The 23,594-nt window shown below is 37.3% G+C and overlaps 1 protein-coding gene across 2 annotated transcripts; it reads right to left on the reverse strand.

Moving 5' to 3' along the window:
• Positions 1 to 15,319, reverse strand: LOC122015970 (coatomer subunit beta'-1-like). Of its 2 annotated transcripts, none has more exons than XR_006121027.1 (26): positions 15,113 to 15,318; positions 14,865 to 14,885; positions 14,672 to 14,733; positions 14,509 to 14,563; positions 14,002 to 14,038; positions 13,572 to 13,897; positions 13,358 to 13,489; positions 13,129 to 13,277; positions 11,282 to 11,350; positions 10,880 to 11,030; positions 10,742 to 10,807; positions 8,401 to 8,589; positions 7,909 to 8,049; positions 7,759 to 7,833; positions 7,424 to 7,600; positions 7,245 to 7,336; positions 7,035 to 7,151; positions 6,588 to 6,702; positions 6,398 to 6,469; positions 5,234 to 5,430; positions 5,022 to 5,115; positions 4,761 to 4,867; positions 2,279 to 2,411; positions 1,164 to 1,350; positions 637 to 672; positions 1 to 298 (listed from the first exon to the last, which is right to left on the reverse strand). XR_006121027.1 is itself a non-coding variant. In XM_042573084.1 (26 exons), the coding sequence occupies exons 1-25, from the start codon at positions 15,113 to 15,115 to the stop codon at positions 653 to 655; spliced, it is 2,712 nt and encodes a 903-aa protein (XP_042429018.1). In that variant the 5' UTR covers positions 15,116 to 15,319; the 3' UTR covers positions 1 to 298; positions 637 to 652. The 2 variants fall into 2 exon arrangements, 1 of the variants encoding a protein (XP_042429018.1); XM_042573084.1 differs by having other exon boundaries at positions 1,239 to 1,350; positions 15,113 to 15,319.
• Between the last annotated feature and the right edge of the window lie 8,275 nt (positions 15,320 to 23,594).

Here is a 23,594-nt window from a genome sequence, read left to right on the forward strand (position 1 = left end):
TTAACAAGCTCAAAGAATTTCTCTTACAAGAAGCGGATTACAAAGCTTTATAAATGATATGATTGAATACAATAGCTGGAAGAAATTGTCTGCTATTCCCAAACAAGCATTTCTGGGAAAACCAATCATCTAAAACCTCAACTATATCTCTAAGGTTGGTCCAGTGTACAAACAACTTAAAATTATGCCATCTCATGAATCCGTCTATTATGATTTTCAATTTTGGAAGCTGAAGGATAGCCAGTAAGAAATCTCGGTGGGAAGGATGACATTGCGCCACAAGATTTCCTTCTAGAGCCTGATCATTAAGTAAACACGGAAAGGTAAAGTCAACGACCAAACATTTTAAAAATAAAATATTATCATTATTTATATCCAATTACGAAGTAGAGATATAAATCATTTGATAAGGTGCGTTCAATAATGTGAACTATCCAGGAAGGAAATTGTGATTTCATGAAATTGAGCTACTGTCTAAGATTAACAATTCTCTAAAGGAAGATTATATAAGAAAACAAATCTGAGATGGAATATATTAAATTTCGATTTCTGGCATATACAAATTACATGTAATCAAAAGACAACGGAAAAGAAAAACGAAAGAGGTAAGCAAACTTCATTAGCTACTGAAGATACCTGTCCCAAGAAGACGCTATTCTTGCGGAGTTAGCACTGCAAGATCATTTCAAAGAGAACAGACTCAATAAGAATTCAGTATAACATGCATTACAAGGGAAAAAAGGAGAGACTCCAAATTGGTATCCATACAACACGATCAGACAAGAGTATTAATGGACTCTTAAGAATTCAGAGGACTAGGAATTAAATAACGCTAGGTTTGAGTAATAAATTTTTTTTCTCAAACAGAAATTGAGTGCAGGCATGTAACGAACACAAGCATGCTACAAATCCATCATCAGATGAAGGACACAACATTTTATCAATATGGTTAATATCAATTATTGAGAATCAGTTTAGAAAATATTGAAGAATAATTGGACTTTGCTCCTATGAAGATCAGCTGCAGTACGTATTAAATAATTTTGGTGAGGGTCTATCCAAGATTTCAGTTAGTTCCTGACTTTTACAGTTTTACTAATATCATGTGCATTAGAACTAGTCTAGATAAAATGACGTAATTGAGAATGAGAACAATTAATCACCGGACACAAAATTTTGATTTTACAGAGGCTGAACCAAGTGCGTTTAGGCTGAGGAAGTTCCTTTGTTATTCATACCCCACTGTTCCTCTCCCTCATTCCCATTGACAAGGACCGCACTGTCAGTAGAATCATCTACATCAACTTCAACAGGTTCCTCTGGACTCTCTACCCCATCTTCCTTTGTCACCTGCATATTGTAAGCCAAAATATGGTATAACCAATGGGAGCATGATCAATAAGCAACAAGTAATTTATATTTCTTTTATCCTTAGAAAAGTAATTCCAACTTTTCTTGAGACGTCATGAAAAGCAAATAGGCATACGATATTTTGTTGCCTCATCATCGACGAATTGATGAGTAGATTAATGATGCCAGGCCTATCCATTTCTAAACTGTTGATAGGAAGCAAAGTTTTAGTATAATTCTGCTCACATAATTTAGAAGTTGGTATCTTTATTGTCCTACTACCATTGTACACTAGTCATGAGTCATGACAGACTGAACAGCCTGTACTGCCCTTTTTTTGTGTGTTCGCACTAGCCATGCCAGATTGATCAGTCTATCCTGCCAAATATTTTATTTGTTTAGACATCCTTGTTTCTCCTAGTCTATTGGATACTCCTCTCTTATAGAAGAATTTTCTCCTCCATACAATAATACATTGTTCTTGAAGGAGAGCCTTGGCGCAACGGTAAAGTTATTCCTTTGTGACCAAAAGATCATGAGTTCGAATCCTGGAATCAGCCTCTTGCAAAAAGCAGGGTAAGGTTGCGTACAATGGATCCTTCCCGGGGACAACGCATAGCAGGAGCTTTGTGCACCTGGCTGCCTTTTTTTTTTTTACAATAATACATTGTTCTTGTCATTCTGCTGTTACCAAAATTAGTTTGTCACAGAAGTTTCATTTTAACAAGCTCACTAAATAAACATCACAAAATTTACCAGCTTCAAAATGGTATGATTAAGTATGTTCAAAAACAGCATCCATTTGCTACTTGGACACTAGAAACAATTTAGTTTTGATCAAAATCTAGCTCTATTCTTTGTCCTTCCAATGCACATGACTATATAAAGTTTGCATAGTTATCATAGTCCATAAAAATGCCACTCCTACCTCATGACCATAATCACCGTTTTCAAGAGGCGTGCTCTCTTCATCAACTTGCATGCTTCTAAAAGCTTCCACAAGATTGACATTCGACTTTTCCACATAGCTCAAGTATTCCTCAGCAGAAGGATACTTACCCCTGTTATCAGAAATGCCATGCAAGGTACTAAATTGGTTGAAAGAAGTATTAACTCAAATAAACAATTGAATTCAAGCGAGATAACCACATAGTTGTTCAAACTAATAAAAAGAAAACAAACTGCACAATTAAAACTGACAGATTGGTTATCTAATGTCCATTTCCAATCATTCAAAAGAATGACAATGAGAGACAGATACCTTGCATAACCCTCAAAGGCTCAAACCCCCTATTCCAACTTAAGTACTTGACAAATGTCGAAATTAAAATATACAATGAACAAATGGGTCTTTTGATAAGCTAGATTCTATTATATAATGAAAACATTAGTCTATTGAAGAACTAAATCTTAGGAGTCAATTCAGAAACAAGTATTCTTGATTGAATTGGCATGTGGAAGGGAAGATAAATATAACAAATAAAAACATCTTTATGTACCACACAGCAAGAAACAAGAATAGCTACAATGACATAGGATTTGTTTCATGTAAAACTCCTAACAAATACAATTGTGAAAGACATTGCAGCTATTTAGTAAGATGATTTCAGAAAGGATTTGAGAATAGCTAACTAATTAGGCATCCCAATAAGCCTTCATATACAAGTTTATCACGTTTGTAGTCATGATGAAATAGCATTTATATCTAACGAAGTTAACAAGTTCAAAACTGAGATTTTGTATAAAATGGGATGAGAACCAAAAAAGTAACCTTAAATGTAATTATATGAAAGTTAAAAAAAGAAAAAATAATAAAGTTCTCTCTCATCTGTTTGGTTATTTAGATTATGGGTGCTATCTTTCAATTTTTCCTCAGGGAGTCCTTGTTTCATTTTTCAGCACAAAAATTGAATATGAAATTTTTTCAATGATAGCCTTGCCCATTAGCACATCAGTGTTTTTCCAAACATTCTAACAAGCTTTTTTTTAGTACTTAAAAATTAATGTGTAACAGTCCCCAGTTAGATTTGAGAGCAATTAGATATATGTTTCTTAGAAAAGCATATAGCTCTAGATCCTTTCTTTTGAAAACTGAGCCCATCCAGTGAGGGACCACATATTCATCTGCTTATGACCTGAATAAGGATTATGCAGACTAAACCAATCACTTGTTAAATTCCAAGTCAGATGTTGATCTGGTTAAAATCTTCTTCTGTGGACTGTCTAGGTCATGTAAAATTTTCCTTTATATCAATTGGTTAGTTTGGTTATCATGTGTGGCTAAACTTTATTTAATATTGATTTCTTAAGGTCATACATAAAATGTTTTAGATGGAATTATGAATTGCTTATAATGATCAAATTTATATGTTCCAATGGGTTTTTGTTGATTGCCCAGGTTAATTAATTTGATATATTATGTTACATCGGAACATATGTTTTCAAAAAAATGATACCGTGCATTATAATGAACACAATTACATAAATACCGTATATGCATTACATACGGTGGCTAACCACAAACATGCACACTTTTGAAACCTTGCTCAAGATTATGCTGGTATTTTAATTTTGTAAAACACAACTAGCACAGCACAGATGAAATGGCAAAACAATATTTGTAACGATAACAAAACAGGAAATCTTTATGAGTAAACAAGAAAAAAACAAAAGGTGAACAGCCTCTCTCAGTATCTCTCTTTATATATAAGAAAAGAAAAGGGGAATCCACCTAGCACATATGTACAACCAATTGAAATGTAGACATATTAGGTTTCCTATATAAACATCCAGCACTTCTCATATTTTATAACAGAATTTTATAAGCATACCAAAATGGAAAAATATTTTATAAAACAGCACAAAACATAAAAATTTGGTTATATAATGGGAATTTGTTGGACTGCACATGTACGCTTTGCCCTTATCGACTAGCACCCAAAAGCATGTGAACAAGTGTTTCTTTTATAATACATATACAAAACAGAATAATTGACCAGTTATCACATCCAACCATCTAGCAACCTAGCTGGATTGGACTAGAAATACTCTTAGTTTACTGCACAGTCAATTTTAGCTATGTTGTTAAGCTAAACAAATAATATCCAAGTCAAACGACCAAGCATATCCATTTAAATTGATATACTATATTATATAAAGTAAATCAAGCAAAGAAAAACAGACAAGTGGCATCCTATGGTAAGCCTACAAATCAAAATATTATCCTAATATCTAGGTACGAATGGGGCTTTTCTGTCCCTTATCAAGAATCCAGATCCAAATTATCACAATCCATCAGAAAAAAAAAATACAACGAAATATCATTGCTTCATAGTAGTGAAATAATTTTATAGAAGTTCGCATGCTAATGATTGCAATGCATAGCATATAAGATATAACATAACCAAAACCTGCTAGGAGCAAGATTTGACTCAACAGCCAAAGCAATCTGCCAGTGATCAAATAAATTAGGGTACTCTTCAGGATCAGCCAAAGAATCAGCAGCTTTTGGATTCACCTTCGCACAATCAAAGAGTTAGGAAATAGAGTTAGCAAACCGGACAAGGAAATTTAAGCAGATCTAAATAAATATAACCCACTTTTCCTGCCATATGTTTTAACCAAAAGCAAGCTATTCAGAAAAAAGATTGGTGAAGAAAAAAGAAACATGCCTTACTAAGATCTTTTTTCCAAAATGATACAATTTCTGATACTTTGCTTGGAAGATATGACCTTGCCATCAGTGCAGCTTCTGGAATGCGATGACTGCAAAACATGGATGCATAATAAAAGAAGGTTTATTAAGCAGGTAAACTTTCACAAGACAACAAAAATATGAGATAGAATAGCACATTGGTTCATAAGCAGCACAACACAAAATTACCTGTCCACCAATAACTGAAGGCAATCTTCCAGTTTACCTAGCATGAATAGACAAAGAAATGCAATGTTATTCTTTCCGTGTTCTTTTGCAAGAGACGCGAGTTTTATTATCCCTTCAGCATCACCAAGGGATGAGTAAAGAAGCAACAATCCACTCAAATCCATAGCTTGTGATAGACATTCCTCAGCCATCTCTAACTGTATAACAAGAAATGAAATATGAGTCAATGACTGCACTATATCAATTGTCAAAAAGTACTACGACAAAAGACATAGGACTTCTCCAGGTCAGAAAACCAATTTTCAGGATTGATACACTAAATTTAGAACAAGACAGATGATTATATCCATCAGATATCAAAGTTACGCAATTAAGTGCATCACTAGAATATGTCACTGTCCTTATTGGAACTAGTAAAATACCATAATAGTCAAACTATGGTAAGAGACAATATGCTACAATAGAAAATATGAAAGAATCACCAATTTTATCTCATATTCCATAAAAGATCTACACTCAAACTACTTGAGACCCAAACAAAGTAAGGATCTTTTACAGTGAGCCAGCTTTGTCCATAGGGTCTCAAAAGCCTCTGACCACGAACCACCAAAGTCCTTCCAAAAGATAATTCATAATTGAAAATTTCTGTCCATTTTTCTAGCATTTTATTTAATTTGCTTGGCACCATATTTTTGAGTCTTCAAAGATACCACTCTTCCATGCTCGAACTCCAGTTTGCAGGTATTAGATTGGGAAGGGATAATGAGAATGAGAAGGCTAGAGGACAAAATGGATTTTCTTAGTATTCTTACCATGAAGCAAACCTTGTGCGCCTATCCATTTAACAGCACAGCAATCTTTCAGGCTATTCTATGACATTCAGTGACGATTGCTGGCTGAAACTAAAGGTTAGCAAAACTTTAGTCAAGCATTACCAGAATATTTGCTATTCATAAGTCAATCTGCTTTCTTTTCATTTTAATTCTTTTCATTTCTGAACTATAAGGTAATATTGCCAACTCATATATTCATAGGCCATAAGATGCAGTTGTAATTGACAAATTTACAAGTCAAAATGATCATGACACCGCTATAACATGTAACATATCTGAAGCAAACTAAACCATCACGTTACAAAACTAAGGTTTTAAGGTTTGATATTACCTTCCCAGTAGACAAAGCCAGCTCTCCCAACTGTTTCCACTTAGATTCACTTTGCACTTCTGTAGCAATTTCCTGAAGAGGAAACAACAATCATATAATTGGAAATAAAAAATCTCAAGAAACAGCCACACAAGGAAAAAGCTAAGAAAGAGAATAAGCTTGTTAAATTCTAACAGATCCAAAAATGTACCTTTGCTATTTCAAATTGACCAAGTTGAACAGATAAATCAAATCTGTAATTAGGATCAGTTGCTACTTCAAGAGCATCCTCTATCATTCCCCGAGATTCCAAAAAATGAGCCACACTAACAAATTAAAGGTTCCAATTAATATTCAATGTCAAATTAAGAATAATAACGATATGCTATGTTTGAATTGACAAAACTACTCAACAATTGAGTTAACGATAAATATAACTTCATTCAAATAATATAACTTGATTAAGTGTCTTTAACATGATTATAAGCTGGTATCAGAGCATGTGTGCAGTTTGGAATTGGAATAAAATTAGAATGTGGTCAGTGTACATAGCTTTTGACAATGGTTGGCATCATGTTCACTAAACTGAAATTGAGTTAAAGAACAATAATAGCCTAGAAGGTGAAGCAAAACCAAAACCCTAGTAAAAATCATGTACCTATTATGATGTTCCTTTGGAATTGATGGTAAAATTCCTTTTGCACGTTCTAGATCCCCACGCGTAACAAGAGTTTTATATTCAATCAAACTGAGGAGTAAGGTATAGCCTATAACACTGAAATGAACAGATATTTTTAGGTAAAGAACAGCAACAATGAAAAATGACAATATGAAAAATGAATATCCTCAGATACTAGTGTCAATTTACTTGAACTCCTTGTCAATTAGATACACACGACTTTGACTAGCAAGATATCCCAACAAGTACATAGGACGGTCCAAATGAAACATGGTGGTGACCTAAACATGAAAAATGAATAACCAATAATCTTACAACTAAAGAAATATACATGGAAATGAAGGATAAGGAAAAAAAATGATGTTCACCTCTCCACCAACGCAATAATTAAGTCGCCAAGAAGAATTGTTATAAATGAAACAATCACCAACCCATATACCAGTTCGAACACGCTCATTTACTTCATGCAGCAGCTCAAATGCCTCTTCTACTCCATCATCATCTACTGGCTTACCATTTTCTAGGTAAGAGGAAACGACATCTCTCTGAAAGAAATCCAAAATAAATTAACATAGAATTTCCTATATTTTGTGAGCATTTTTATATGGGTAAAGCAGAAAACACATCATTAGTAATAAACTAATATTTATATAATATTATATAAATTATCTGCAGAATGGCAAAAATAGGTATGCCAACTTACATTGTACTTCAATATGTAGAATGATGTATCACTTGCTATGACTAGAAGGTCACCACTATCAGCCCAATACAGGTTCTGCAGCAATCAACAAGGCTAAGAGGAGGCATCTTAAAGTTTGGCGACATACAAAAAGGGACACATTGAACTTACCTTAACACTAACATCAATCCGACGTATTAATCTACATTCAGCCCAATCATAAAAGCAAATGAAGTCATTGGAGCACATTGCTAATAGTATTCCTCCATAAATATGCTCAGCAGAAAAGGCTGGCCGGATACTTTTTCTCTCCTGAAAGAATTCATCTGGGGGTCAATAATCAGGGACAAAAACATTTCAATAGTTAATTATTTAATAAACCTAGTCTATACCATATAGAAATAGCATAGGTACTTGTGCAAATCTTTGATAAAGAACAACACAAAGGCAACAAATATAAATTACTTCTATCATCTGAAAATAAGAAAGCCTAGTTGAACATGGCTTGATAATGATGATGTAAAATCAAGGGGGGGAAAAAGAGAATTGACTAAAGAATACTCATAACCATCTCTCAGTGGTTTTTCCATACTAACTTTATGCACGCAAATTAATCTAATGCATGAATTTCTAAAGTAGAAATACATGAGAGAAAGGTCAAACCTGGAAGGTTTTACCAAAGATCTTAATTCTTGATGTACTTTCCCTGATTGCATACTCTCCATCAGAAGACCAGACAAACTCCAAAGCAGACCCAAATGATCTATTTCTCCATGCCAGTGCAGTATATATAATGTACTCTCCATCTCCACAGACAACAACAAATCTTCCATTTGGGTTATGCTTCAAGCTCTGAAAAAACAACAGAACAAAACTATGTATGATAAACATTAATGTAAAGAGGTAACTTCAGAAAATAATAAGTGATAGGCATGCTGAAAGTATTAGATCAAGCTGTTTGGGCAAGTGTATATTTCAATAAAATTCAACACTACTGAAAGACCATTTGACTATAATGAAAGGTGAAAACCAAAATTTTCTTTTAGCCACTTTTTAGACTAGCTAAGTTAACAGCATAAAGTGTTATGGAAGTAGTCACTTTTATTTTTAAACACATATGATTAACATGGAGTTTAATAGATAACTGGAACGTAAAAGCAAAGAAGATGGATATGGGATTTCAATGACATGAAGCAAAAGGCTTGTTAACATTTATCTCTTGTTTCCTTTGTAAAAATAAAGTAGGAAAGATTGATATTGGAAGGGAAAATTTTAAGTTCATCCTTCACAACTCATCTGCGCAAAACTGAATGAAAATCTAATAGCCAATTGTCCGTTATAAAAAAAAATTAAAAAAAGTGGCACATCTTCTTTATTTACATCCATTAACAAACAATAATTTTATTTTCCTTTCCCTTCACTTTTCCATCTTTTTATATATTTATCCTTTCAATTTACCATCTTCCCAAGGGGAAACAAGGCTTGACTATTGAAAAAATGAATTGCGCAAACAAAGAACAAAAGCATAGTAAGGCCGTAAATAAGAAAAAATTGGAGGATCTTTCTCATAAAGATACTCCTACACCATTAAGAAATCCCGACATCCACACATACACAAACATAGATTAACTATCACAGCCATATCCGAATTTAATACTGTTAACCTGAAAAAGTAGAACAAAATTAAGCATAGAGGAAGCAAATCAAGCAATTGTTTTGCCAGGTATAGCATCCCAAAATTGAGTGGAAGTCATGGAAATGCTAAGGAATCTTCAAAATAGTCATTCAATATCAACAATATCCTACTTCCTAATAATAATTTTATAAGTTGTATGCAAGCAATTTTAAATAGCAAAGCAGTCAGCATTTAAATCTTTCCCCAACATTGTTCTAGAATTAAAACATTGTGTAGCAAATATTTAAAGGGTAAAAATCAAGATCTTTTCGTTATCATCAAAAGGACAACCTATGTTGGAAAAATGTCAAAAGGGCGTCTCATCCTAAAATTTCTTCCCAGATTATCCTTTTTACCCGACCCCAATATTGTTATAGCAGTTTTGGCCAAAACTGTTACAGTGTGGAGCAATTTTGACAGCAAATACTCCAAGCAATCCAATGTTGGTCAAAACTGCTTAGTTTTTGTCAGCCTTAGAGATGTTTTGGACAATGCTGGGAGTTTAATTTTAACCAAACGTTAGGAAATCAAAGACTATGTTGAAAAAATGTCAAAAGGGCGTCTTATCCTAAATTTTCTTCCCAAATTACCCTTTTTACCCAACCACAATACTGTTATAGTAGTTTTGGCCAAAACTGCTACAATGTGGAGCAATTTTGACCAAAACTGTTCCAAACAATCCAACGTTGATTAAAACTACTTAGTTTTTACCAACCTTAGAGAAGTTTTGTACAATGCGGGAGCAGTTTAATTTTGGCCAAACATTAGAGCAACTTTAGTCAAGTTTTAGTGAATTTAGAGTAGTTTTAGCAAAATATGTTGCAACAATGTTAGACCACTATGATAAAGAGGGTATTTATGGGATGAAAAATTAGGATGGGGCGTCCTTTTAATATTTTTTCAAAATGGGGTGCCTTTTTAATGAAAATAAAAATAAGGGCACCCTTTTTATTTTTGTCCATATTTTAGTAACAAGTACAAGTCTAATGAACATACCTAAAATACCTAAACTGTTATTACAAAATGTAACTATAGATTTCAAGCGAAACAACAAAAACCTGACTTCCAAAATCATTAAAATTTTCTTATGAGGTTAAGGACAAAAGGCAAATATAATAGGTTCTTTCAAATGTTTGCTAAAACTACCTACAGTTTTTTTTTTTTAGCATAATGTAAACAACAAACAAAAATGTAAAAGCTTTTGGCTTTGGATTTTTCCAAGTTCTCAAACGTTGGGGGTGCTTTGGTGAATATTCCCCCAATTAAACTGGAGAAGATCACTAAATGAGCAAATAATAAGGAAAAAAAACGATTTAAGCTAAACCTTACTTGTGGGTAGAGATCACAACTTCCTAATTCCTTGACAGCTAAAGGCAATCTTTCACCATCTGTGACCTGTGGAAATAATAAATACCTTGTCCTCAGGTGCTTCATGTTCTTCTAGAGAGAATACTAGAACTATCTAACCTCAAATTCTGCTCCAATTGTCTTGATATTAACTGTTTGAATCTCATTGTGCTTTGCCCAAATGATTTTTCCACTGCCTTCCATGCTAGCAACTGGAACTTCACGGCCAATCTTCACCATAATGGTTCCTTCATCATATCCTATTACAACCCTGAAACACATACTCATGAAACATAGTGAGAAAAAATGATAAAAACTCTAACAACAGAATTTTCTGAAGAAAATTTTGGGAGTTTCTCATGAACCAACCATAACTCGTAAGCATTTGTAAGGATTTAGGAACTCTTACAAAAAAATAATAATACACTCAAAATTGCCAATTGATATTGTAAAAGTCATCTCCAAATCCATTGCATGATCAAACATGAAAAAAGATAACAAATGTGCAAGTCTAGTGCATACCTCCTTGATCCTTTCATGTATCCAATAGCCCAAACTCGTTCCAGACCATAGTTTAGTGTATTCTCCAGTCTGTAAAAGGGCAGAAATTAAAATTCTTGGGAAAAGGAAAACAATGTTTTTAAAAACAAAGAAAACAAAATAAATTTTCTATTAAAAAAGGACTAAAAATAGACTTCTGCAAAACTGTTATGTTTCCAGGTGCATAATTTACATCTGAAATAATTATAGTTAAATTAGAATACAGTTTCAAGAACCACCACTTATAATTAATCGTATTATGGGTAAAAATTTAGTGAACAATTATAGTTTTAATTGGTGAAAGGCAATGTGTTCAAGTTCACAGGTTCAAGAATTGTCATTTTCACGTGATGGGGAAAAAGTTACAGATTAGATTAATTAGTATAGACCTGGCTATAGTTATAGGTCTTCAGTTGCCACAGTAAAAAAAAGAACAAAAGCCATAAATAGTCAAAACTAATCAATTATTCTTATATCCTCCTGAAACCCAGTACCAGCATAATGCTAGATTGCTTTAAAAATTTGTAACCTACAAACATTGCATTCAGGACAGTTGAACTTGCAAAGGATAGTAAACATGTGCCATGCCTAAGCAAAACTCTCCTACCATAGGTGGAAGGAATTCTCATGCATTGGGCTATCATTTCAATAATTTGCTCTCGAGAATTTGGGATGGAACATCCAAAAGAAAGACCAAGCATTAACTAAATCAGACACTGTTATTCCCAATTTTGGTGTGAAAAAAGCTCGGGCTAGAAAAAGTGCCTCTCAAATAGGTGAAAAATATGTATTTTTCCTTCGTTCTTAGAAATGAGAAGGTAGGAGGGAATGACTTCAACTGAGAATTATTTCCTCCAAATCCCCCCCCCCCCCCCCCCTCCAAAAAAAAATGCTCGGTGTAAAATGGGCAAAAGAATCCTTGTCAACCACCTACTCAATTGGCTCTTTCCTCTACCTTGATCCTTTTCTGTTGCGCCAACACCATCAACCTCATCTACTAGACACCGACCACTTCAACCTCATATGCCGCCATGACACCCTCATTTCATTGCCTCAACCTCAACCATTAATCTAACACCCTCAATAACCTAGACCTCGTCTACCACCTAACACCCTCACCCTTATCCATTGCCTCGACACCCTCAACCTCGTCCATCACCGCAACACCCTCAACTTTGTTCACCTGCCTGACACCCTCGTTCATTGCCTTGGCAGCTTTGCCCTCCACCATAACCTCATCCCTCACCCTGACACCCTCATCCACATTAACTTTGTCCTTCATCACGGCACCCTCAATCATGCCTCTCCTCTGCCTTGACCATGTTTGTTGCCCCTCCCTCAAGCATGTCACCCTTGAAGCCACGCAACTCACCTCAGCAATGCAATGATCAAACACTCATGATAAGATGGGGCCCATGACAGGATGAGACTTGCAATAGAGCTATTCTTCTTTTCCTTCCACTCTCCGAAACACAAAATTGAAAATTTTCTGGAAAATTATTTAATAATAAATTTCCATAAGCATGGTAAACTTTTTCTAACCCTTTTCCTTCCCCTCTAGAAACTACACCCTAAGTCTCCTAGCCTATTAAGATCAAACTTGATAAGGTTTTGAACAATCACTCTACTTCAAGGATTGCTCAAGATCAATTTTATTAATGCAATTGTAAAGGACCATATATCACCTTTGTAAACTAATTATCAAGAAACAAAAAAACTTGATTTGAAAGCATGGAATAGAACTAGTATCAGGGTTATAATCTTTCGCAGATAAATTGGGTAAGTGGACATATGATCAACAAAAAAAGAGTTTGAATCTGAAGATGTACCTATATGTAGTTGCATGCCAAATTCTAACAGTTCCATCCTCTGAACCTGTTATTATTATTGGAAGCTCAGGATGGAAACATACAGCAGAGACATTATGGGTATGACCTTCCAGTGTTTGTACACAACTCTTGGTTTGGTAGTCCCAAACCTGATTCAATGAAACTCATTAACAGAAAGCTTGGAGTAGAAGATGGAAGCTACAGCTAAACTAGGATGAAAGAGGCAGACCTTAGCAGTCTGGTCATCAGAACCAGTAATCAAATATGGCCTATCACCTCCAGTAAAATAATCAACGCAGTTTACTCCTTTGGAATGAGCATCTAATGTAAAATTTGGGTCAGGAGAACCAAGATTCCAGATCTGGTCAGTCAGAACAAACAGTCAGAATTATTCCATAAACCATACAAAGTCTATTCCATGTTCAAAGATATTAGGGAAACACCTTTACTGTACGGTCCAAAGAGGCACTTGCAAAAGTATTGGTGTCCTTTGGATTAAAAGTCACTTGCATCACATAATGAGAGTGTCCTTCAAAAATTTGGGTACACATCCAACCCTTCTCCCAGTCCCAAAGCTTTATCAGCATGTCATCTGATGATGACAACACGTATGGCAGTGTTGGATGTACAGCCACGCACCTAATATAGTCTGTATGAGCCTCAAATATTTTGACTTTATCCATTGTGTTATAATTGTAGACACGGATGAACATATCATCTGCACCAGCCACCACCCACTGCTTTCGGGCTACAAACTTTGCAGATCTCACTGAAAATTCAACACTGGATGTTTAGCTTTACAAAGTTACAAGGTTCATAGCTAACTCTGGGAACAGTATACAATTAAAATATCATATGTAGTCTTCAGTATACCTGGTAATTCAGTTACTTCAAAAGACTTTACCATTGTCTGCAACAAACCAAGTAGTTGTTTAAACTCTAACAGCCAAACCAAATGCCATAACATTGATGAAGTAAAATGTGGGTCTCATTCTAAATTGCAGAATACACAAGAATACTTTTCTTAAATAAAACTCATTATCCAAATCATAAATAAAACATTCCTTAAGACAAACAGTTCACTCTCATCTGTTTAAGATCAATTGAGTTCTTCAAATCTGTCAAATTCTAAAGCCATAAGGATCAATTAGAAAATAAAACATACAAAAGGATCTGAACAAAATAATATAATTGCAGTCCGAGCATGTTGGTGAGAATGTATAATTAGCCAGCACAATGTCTAGTTGGTCAATAAAGTAGAACTACCACGTATTAATATAGAGAAAGGAAAGTAAGCTTTCTGAAAATGAATTATATATATATATATATATATATATATATATATATATATATATATATATAAACAAACAATCAGCTTGCCTGTGACTGATAGTTCCAGATGCCAACTGTTCCAGAATAAAGACTCGCAAGAATCCTGCAGTTGAAAAGATTATCGTAACGTTATATATCATGGTTACATGCTAGCCATCCTCGATGTCATGATCATTAGAGATGTGGATACCGAAAAGGCATTCATATTTACCATGGCTCAGTTGGATGAAGATCCACAGATTTGACCCTTTCTGACCTTTGAGCAAGTTTCCGCTGATCCAGAGACAATTGTGAGCATAATTCAACACAAAACCAATTGAATGTAGCATGCATTTCAACTGTAACCAAATCACGAGATCTTCACGATATCTACCAAGAACATCACTAAGGCCAGTGGCACATACCTTGATTTCTAATCTGAGAGGCTGGAATCCGTCCAGAAGACACCAAAACAACAAAAAGAAGAGAAACAATCTATCGTCAGCGATTAATTAAGGATTCACAAAAAGAAGAAAAATCCAGATCTCAAGGATTCACAATTCCTAAGGTTGACACACAAATCTAGGAAAAACTAAAATCCAACTAAACCATGAGAACATAAGGCGAACCATCACAGATCCGATTAGCAGTGCTAAAAAGAACACAAACATACCATCTTTTCAGAATAAATGAGAGCACGAGATGCGTGAAGTCGGAGAAGTCTGTAGATCGATGCGTCTGGATCCCAGAAGAGGAAGGATTAACGGAGCAGAGATCGGGGAGGGAGCCGAGATCCGGTGAGACAAGGAAGCAAATGGATCGGAGCGAGGGCAGAGAGGGAAGGGGAGAGGAGCGAGATGAGTTTCGGCTCTCTTCGGCTTTAACGGGATCTCGAGTACACTAAACAGGAGGAGGGGCAGAAGTAATTTACATAAATGCCCCCTCAAGGGGTTCTGGTTATGAAAAATTAAAATTGAAAATTGACCCGGCTCAGCTTCGTCTCCGTAGCCTAAAGTCAAAGCGTTGGATCAATTGGTCGAATAGTATATAAACTTAAAAAACATTTTTTCAGCTAATTTCATTAACTAACCTACATCCAGTAATTAAATAATAAATTCATATTTTTTAACATAGAGTTTTAACTTAGAATTTTTTATTCAATTGTTTTTTATTTTAAATTTTTTATATGTCAGGAATCGGATCAAAATTTGAATTCTAAAATTTTCAATATTATATACAGGTTAAGTTTCTAAATTTATCAAATCATATAAAATAATTTTAAAATTATTAAATCATCTACCTATTTTCTATTTTATCCTTATCAGTCGAATGGATTTCGCTCTACGTCGAAATGTCAAAATTTTAAACAAAATCAATCAACTGATTTTTTTTCATAGTCGATTTTAGATAGAATTGATTGATACATCAAACGATATTGGATTTATATGAAATTAATTCTTATATATTTTACTATCTTTTTTATTATATTTATACCCTCAAATGTCAAATTTAATATTTAGTACATCAACCGATTTTACATAAAATCGACAGATCAACCAAATGACCTCGAATTAATATGAAACTAGTTCCTCTATGTTTATTTATCTCTCTTGATTATATTCATGTCCTCAAACCTCAATTTGACTCAATACAGTGACGGATCTAGGGGAGAGCGGGGGTGTGCTTGTAACGCCCTGGCCCGGGCGGTCTCCACCCGGACCGAACCGAGAACGCCACCAAAATTGCCCATCAGGTTGACGACTAACTCCACAGACCACCGAAGGTCCTTTCAGCGTACTTTGTCCTCGCTCTCACGCACCCTGCCTGAGCACCCCCTTGCTCTCGGAAAATTCCACCAATATGCTGCAGTCCAAGGGGCAACGAGAAGGAAGACAAGCTCCAGCTCTCTTCTTTGAGCATCCTCTTCCTTTTTTGTCTGGATCCGCCACTAACTCAGTATATCTAGATCAATAATTTTTTTAACACCAAAATATTTGAAAAGTTTAATTCGTGTTCAAAAAATTCAACTGATGGATAAAACAACCTCGGATTGACATAAAACTAGATCCTATCTGTTCAGCTAGTTCTTCTGATTATATCCATATCCTCAAATATTAATTTGAACTAAAATATTAAGAGTAATAATTTTTTAAACATGAATTAATTTTTTTTAATATATTTGTATTCAAAAAATTGTTGCTCTCGATATATTGAGTTAAATTGATATTTGAGGACATATATATATAATTAAAAGAATTAGACGAACACATAGAAACTAGTTTCATATCAATCCGAGGTTATTTGGTCTATAAATCAGATTTTTTGAACATGAATTAAAATTTTTAAACATTTTCGTGTTCAAAAAATCATTACTCTTGATATATTGTATCCAATTAATATTTGAGGGTATGAATATAATTAGAATAAATATATGAACGAATTGACTTTTTTAAATATTGTAACATTCAAAAAAATTGTTGTTCTCGATATATTAAGTCGAATTGACGTTTGAGGGCCAAAATTGGCTAATAGATCAAACGACCTCGAATTGATATGAAACTAATTCTATGTGTTACGTCTATCTCATGATTATTGTTATGCATTCAAACATCAATTTAACTCAATATATTGAGAGCAATAATTGTTTGAACACGAAAATATTTGAAAATTTTAATTCATGTTCAAAAAATCATTGCTCTCAATTTATCAGGTCAAATTGATGTTCAAGGTTATAGATATAATCATGAGAACTAACCGAACACATAGAATTTAGTTTCATGTCAATCTGACGTTGTTTGGTATATCAATTAAATTTTTTTAATACGAATTAAAATTTTCAAATATATTTATGTTTAAAAAATTATTGCTCTCAATATATTAAATTAAATTAACATTTGAGAGTTTGAATATAATCAGAAGAGGTAGATGAACACATAGGATCTAGTTTCATGTCAATCCGAAATCATTTGGTCCATCAGGCTATTTTGGATAAATTGACTAATATATCAAATATTCAATTGACTTCTGAGAACATGAATATAATCAGCAGAGATAGTCGAATGCATATGAGTCTCATGTCAAATAAAAATCATTTGATCCATTAATTAATTTTACCTCAAATTAACTTTGAAAAAAAAAAGCAATTGACTTTTTTATAATATCTTTAAAACTCAATATAAATTAATAATTTTATTAAATTTAGATAATTATTTTTCATTATATACTATATCAATTTTACTATAAATTTTATTTTATTTTCTCTCTCTTCAGATAATATCTATTTGTATTTTCTTTATTTTTTCCTCTCTTAAATTAAATAATATTTCAATATTTAAATAATAAATTTCATAGATGATGTGGTATTTTCTATCCAAACTATTGTAAAATATTGGAATATATTTTAATATAGTTTAAATTATTTTGATTAAATCGAAATAATTTTGTTGATTTTTCAAAGAAAGGCCCAGGCTTTACGATCTGCACCAACAGGGTTTGGTTACGTTGTAGCGAAGGAAACCAACTATCTCAGACTCCTGTTAAGATAATTAATATTGACGATTTGATTTGCATTAATCAATTTTGAAAATTCAAAGGTAAAAAGGAAAAAAAAAATCAATTTCTGTTATGCGACGTATAGCTAAAACGAATAAGTTGCTAGGCCCAAAAGATTTTAAATATCTATATGACTATATATATATATATATATATATATATAGGAAAAAAAAAATCAATTTCTGTTATGCGACGTATAGCTAAAACGAATAAGTTGCTAGGCCCAAAAGATTTTAAATATCTATATGACTATATATATATATATATATATATATATATATATATATATATATATATATATATATATATATATATATATATATATATATATAGTAGTATAAATTTTTTATATATATATTTTTAATAGGATTTGACTGTATTTGATCTTGTCCGAGAGTCGAGGTAATGAATACTAGGGATGTGGTGTTCTCATTGACCGTTGGTAGACTCCTCGTCAATGAAGCATGCAACCACAGCAACGTCAATGATGAGCCGGGGAGGGGTTCCCGATGATAGTCCTCCAATGCTCAAGTCAAACACCGGTAATGTAGAAGAAACGAGGAATCAAAATGGCAGAATAACTGTAGCTACTGTAGAGATTATGCATACCTCCGTCGAAACTTGGGGCCCTTTATATAGGGCTCCAGGGAAGCGCGTGTACACTCCTCGAGGTGTGCATGCTCCTCAACGCATATCCTGAAAATACGTGTCATAAAAATGTCCCTGACATAATACCTTAACGACCCGAACATATCTTTGACAGGACAGCGGAAGCTTCTGTCGTATGATCTTCTGCCTGACCATGCCGCCAAACATGTTGTCTGTCGACGACACAGGTTCTCAAAAGGATATCCTCTGATCTTCCTTTTGTCTGTTATAGACCGAGTGGAAGAGCCGCTCGCGAGCTATCAGTCGTCCGGATGACCCTGTCATCGGGCCGAGCGGAATGGCCACTCAGCTAACATCCCACTGCCCAGGCTCCGCTGCTATGCAGAATGGAGAAGCTGTGTCTAAATGTAGTATGCTCAGTCGCTATTTTGCTGATATAAGTTCGAGCGGTCTGGTCGCTCGACATATACCTTGTTTGTTTGAGTGCTGGAAGCTCGGTACATGGCCGAGCTGTGCTAACATCTGCTTCATGTAGGCTCGGTGATTCTTCCTTCCGGTCGGGAAAGGGGGTTGTCTGATCGGACGATAATACCGAGGCGCTGACCAGCTTAACTTTGACCTCCACCATGTCATTAACCACCCTGTTGACTGGGGCCCCTCCTTATCACCGGATCACATGCTTCCCCCTCAAGTTTAGTGGAAGGAGGTTGCAAGTCCGACTAACTAGACGAGCTAGTATGGAGATCGGTTGACCGATCGGTCGTGATACTGGTTGAACCTCGACCGGTCTGCCCGAGGGTGTCGGACAACCCTGAGATTGCTCCTTGAGGTCGATCGGTACTTCGCCACTCGCACTTGGAGAAATTTGTAGTTTCTATCCTTAGCTGAAAGTGGTCAACGCTGACATCATCCGAATCCCTTCGGAATTCGTGCAAATCATCTCCATTAAAGTCGAGCATGCGCCCATGCCTGTTAATGGCGTTCATTAAATGTTGTCCTGTAGGTGTGTGCCACGTGTTACTGCCGTCGTCATCCCACGTCCAAAGCGATAGACGTTGATGTGATGTTTGGCGGTTTGAATTCAACGACTAGATCTGCGCTCCGGCTTTCGTGACTTGAATCGGACGGCCCGGTCGGCCGAGCTCAAGATTTATAAAGCCGCAGTGTCGAGTTTTTCCTCTTGCATTTTCTGCGAAGGCTGTCAGCGAGTTCCTGTGCAGTTGGTGCTTCGGCGACGCTCCGCTCCTGTTTTCGGCGATATTTTCTTCTCCTGTAAGCTCTCCCGTTCCTTCCTCTCACCAATCGATCGCAACCCTCTTCGTTCCTTGGAGTTTTCCTAGTGTTCGTTTTGTGTTTCTTGCTTACTATTTCATTAAAAACTTCTTGTTTTTCATTTTCCGACGATGGCAAGCTCTTCCCGGTCGTCCGACCCCTCTCCTGGTCTTTGGTACACCACCATGGAGACCAAGTTTGACGAGGGTGATGCAGAGAACCTCCAAAACGCTTTCTAAATCCCGCCTGACCATAAAATCATTTTGGCCTTTTCGTCCGACCGACTTAATGATCCGTCGATCAACACAATATGTTTGTTCAGAGACCAATTTGTGATCGATCTTCGCTTCCCAATCCATCCTTTCATCCTTGAAGTTTGTAATTACTTCCGCGTTCCTCTCCCCCAACTAGTACTTAATTCCTTTCGTCTGCTGTGTGGTGTTGTTGTCCTATTCCGGCTGCACGACATCCCTTTGACCCCTCAACTTTTTCATTATTTCTACTACCCCAAGCAGTCTGAGATGGGGATCTATCTCTTTCAGTCTCGGACCGATCTATTATTTTTTGATAATGTCCACTTCAAATAAACACTGGAAGGAGTATTTCTTCTTCATGCGGCTTCTTGAACGACCAAGCTTCCGGACCCAATGGCAGGTCGGAATACCACCTCAGCAGGACCTAAAGAAGTACAAGAGCCGACCAGATTATCTTCATGCAGCGAACATGTTGGCCGATCAGAAATACGACATCCAAAAGCTACTGCTGGAGGGTGTTATGCACATCTTTGGGTTGGGTCCGATCCACACGAGGCTCCCGAGTGGCTTAGGTAGGAAATTTCTTGGCTCCTTTCTTTGAGTCTAACTGATTTTTTTTTTCTTTTGCAGCCAAAATCATGATGCAAGCGCGCGCGGCCGACCTAACGAAGCTGAAGGATGCGGAGATTGAGGCAGTTGCACCGAAGGAAATGGTGAGTCTCGGCTTAACGTCGGTCGGCTCCCACGAAGGCACGCCAGCGGAGAGCGAGGGGACGCCAATTGTGGGCGAAGGTGACACTGGTCGGGTGGCTAGCACAAAAGTGGCAGGTGATCCACTCCCCTCTGGAGCGCAACCCGCCGCCCAGACTGGCGGCTCGGGATCGTCAAGTGACGGTGAGCCGCTCATTAGGCGCAAGAGATGTCGCACGACCACTACCTCCAAATCCGCCACCTCGGCCGTGAGACCCTTCGAGGGAGGCGGTACATTATCTCCAACGACCATCCCTGAAACAGTGGAGGTCACTTCCTCCGATCGGACATCATCCTTGGTCGATCTGCCTCCGGAGCCTATCACCACACGACCTATCGTGTCTCTGCCTCTGTCTCGAACCCAACGGAGACCACTGGTGTCCATGATTGATCCGGCGTCTGCCGCTGCTCCTTCGGGTTCGACGGTCTCCTCCTCGTTAGACCCGAGCGACCGCGATCGGTGACAGCGACTCTCTGTTGGTGCAGCGGAGGCCGGCAAGAGGGGGGTGAATTGCCTGCAATAAAAAATTATACCCTCATCGAATTTTCAACTCAAAGAGATGCAATAGCTATAAAGTAATAAAGCAGTAAGACTTAACAAAAATGAAAAGGAACTCAGCAGTTAACCTGGTTACAACCAAGTGGGTTGTTAATCCAGGGCCATGAAAGAGCACACTAGAAAGAACTCCTTTGCTGAAGGCGGAAAAGCCTTTTACACTTAGAGAGCACAGAACTATTGCTTAGAGAATGAGAGTACAGAGTTGATAAAAATCGTTCGTATTCGATGATCTGTAAAGCTACCCGAGACCCTCTTTATATAGGGGTTCTCGAGCTTATCAAATCACCTGATCCTTCGGGATCAGGTTTGACTCGAGAGGGATCGGTCGACCGATCCCCAGGTTCGGTCGACCGAACCTGCTGTACCTGCCAAGCTTTCCGTCCAGGTGCAGTCTCTGTTGATCGAGCACAGGTTCGGTCGACTGATCCTTGTGTTCGGTTGACCAATCGACCAACGGTCTTCCTCTGCGCTGGCCCGATGAAAACGCTCGACTCAGTCTCTAGATAATCTTGGGTTCGGTCGACCGATCAAGAGGTTCGGTCGACCGATCAGTCCTCCAACAGCTGGCTTGCTGACGTGGCTTCTGACGTGTCACCATCGGTTGTTCTTTTGAGGAGTAGGGTTCGGTCGACCGATCAATAGGTTCGGTCGACCGAACCGTTGACAAGTCAACTCCAGTTGAGTTGCTCCGGTTCGGCTCCTTGGGTGATTGCGGCCCACCGGAATAGGGCTCACCCGAACCCAATTCCCGACCTTCTCCTCGAGCAGGCTTCCGTCCGGCTTCTCGTCCCTCGAACGCCGTGCACGTTCTTCTCGCTCCACCGGAGTACTCTTCCGCAGCTCTCTCGTCCTTCGGGCGCACCGAGCCCGTCGGCTCCCTTCCCGTGCCGTCCTTCTCGCTAGCTGCGTCTTCCGCTAGACTTCCTGTGCTCCTAAGTGTTGGTGCAACATCCCTCAGGTCAAGGTTGACCTGGTTGACCAAGCTGAGTCTTGGTTTGAGTTTAGATGTTTGACAATAAGATAATGATTGAAGAAGAGTCAAGTAGGTCAAGGGAGTGACCGGATACTTGACTGGGAAGTCCTAGTGAGTGAAGCTAGGCAGATGGAAAGTCCTAGTGAGTGAAGCTAGGCAGATGGAAAGTCCTAGTGAGTGAAGCTAGGCAGATGGGAAGTCCTAGTGAGTGAAGCTAGGCAGATGGAAAGTCCTAGTGAGTGAAGCTAGGCAGATGGAAAACCCTAGTGAGTGAAACTAGGTGAAAGTCCTGGTGAGTGAAGCCAGGCAAGGGAAAATTCAGATGGATCAAGGATGATCGGACATCTGGAGTTGGGAAGTCCAAGTAGGTCAAAGGATTGACTGGATACTTGGCATGAGGAAATTCAGATGGGTCAAGGTTGACCAGACATCTGGTGAAAGTCCAAGTAGGTCAAGGGAGTGACCGGATACTTGGCACGACTAGAAAAGTCCAAGTGGGTCAAAGGGATTGACCAGACACTTGGTGGGAAGTCCTAGCAGGTCAAAGGAGTGACCAGATGCTAGGCATGATGTACCAACGGGTCAAGGTTGACCGGGTGTTAGTTTGGTAGGCTTGGGACTTGGTTTTGGGCAAAAACCAAGTACTGGATCGATCAGTGGATCGATCCAAGCCTTTCCTAGCAAACAGAGAGCCTCTGGATCGATCCGTGGATCGATCCAGATGTCCCAATCGATCAGTGGATCGATTGGGACGCGGCTGCTTCGCGCGATAAGCGCTGGGTCGATCCGTGGATCGATCCAGTCATTTTTCCAGAGCACAGAGGCGCTCTGGATCGATCCATGGATCGATCCAAAGCCTCCCCGATCGATTAGGAACATTCGAATCGATCGGGATCCGACCGTTGCGTCGGGTTTTATAGCCGCAGGCGGACGTTGTCTTCGGCATCTCTTCTCCGATTCACTCCAGATCTTTTGCCAACTTCTCCACAGCGCTCTCAAAGATCAGATCGCCAGTTCTTGAAGGATCTTGGAAGCTTTCCAAGTCAAGAGGCGGATCAAAGGCAAGAGGAAGAAGTTAGGGTTAGGGTTTTTACTGCACATCTTGTAAGCTTTTGCTTATCTTGTATTTCCCTTTCTTCTTCTTGTACTGAGAGTATTGTAGGGCTTCTCCGCCCTTGGTAGTTAC

Source organism: Zingiber officinale, chromosome 8B (genome assembly GCF_018446385.1).
Source record: "Zingiber officinale cultivar Zhangliang chromosome 8B, Zo_v1.1, whole genome shotgun sequence".
Classification (NCBI taxonomy): Eukaryota; Viridiplantae; Streptophyta; class Magnoliopsida; order Zingiberales; family Zingiberaceae; genus Zingiber; species Zingiber officinale.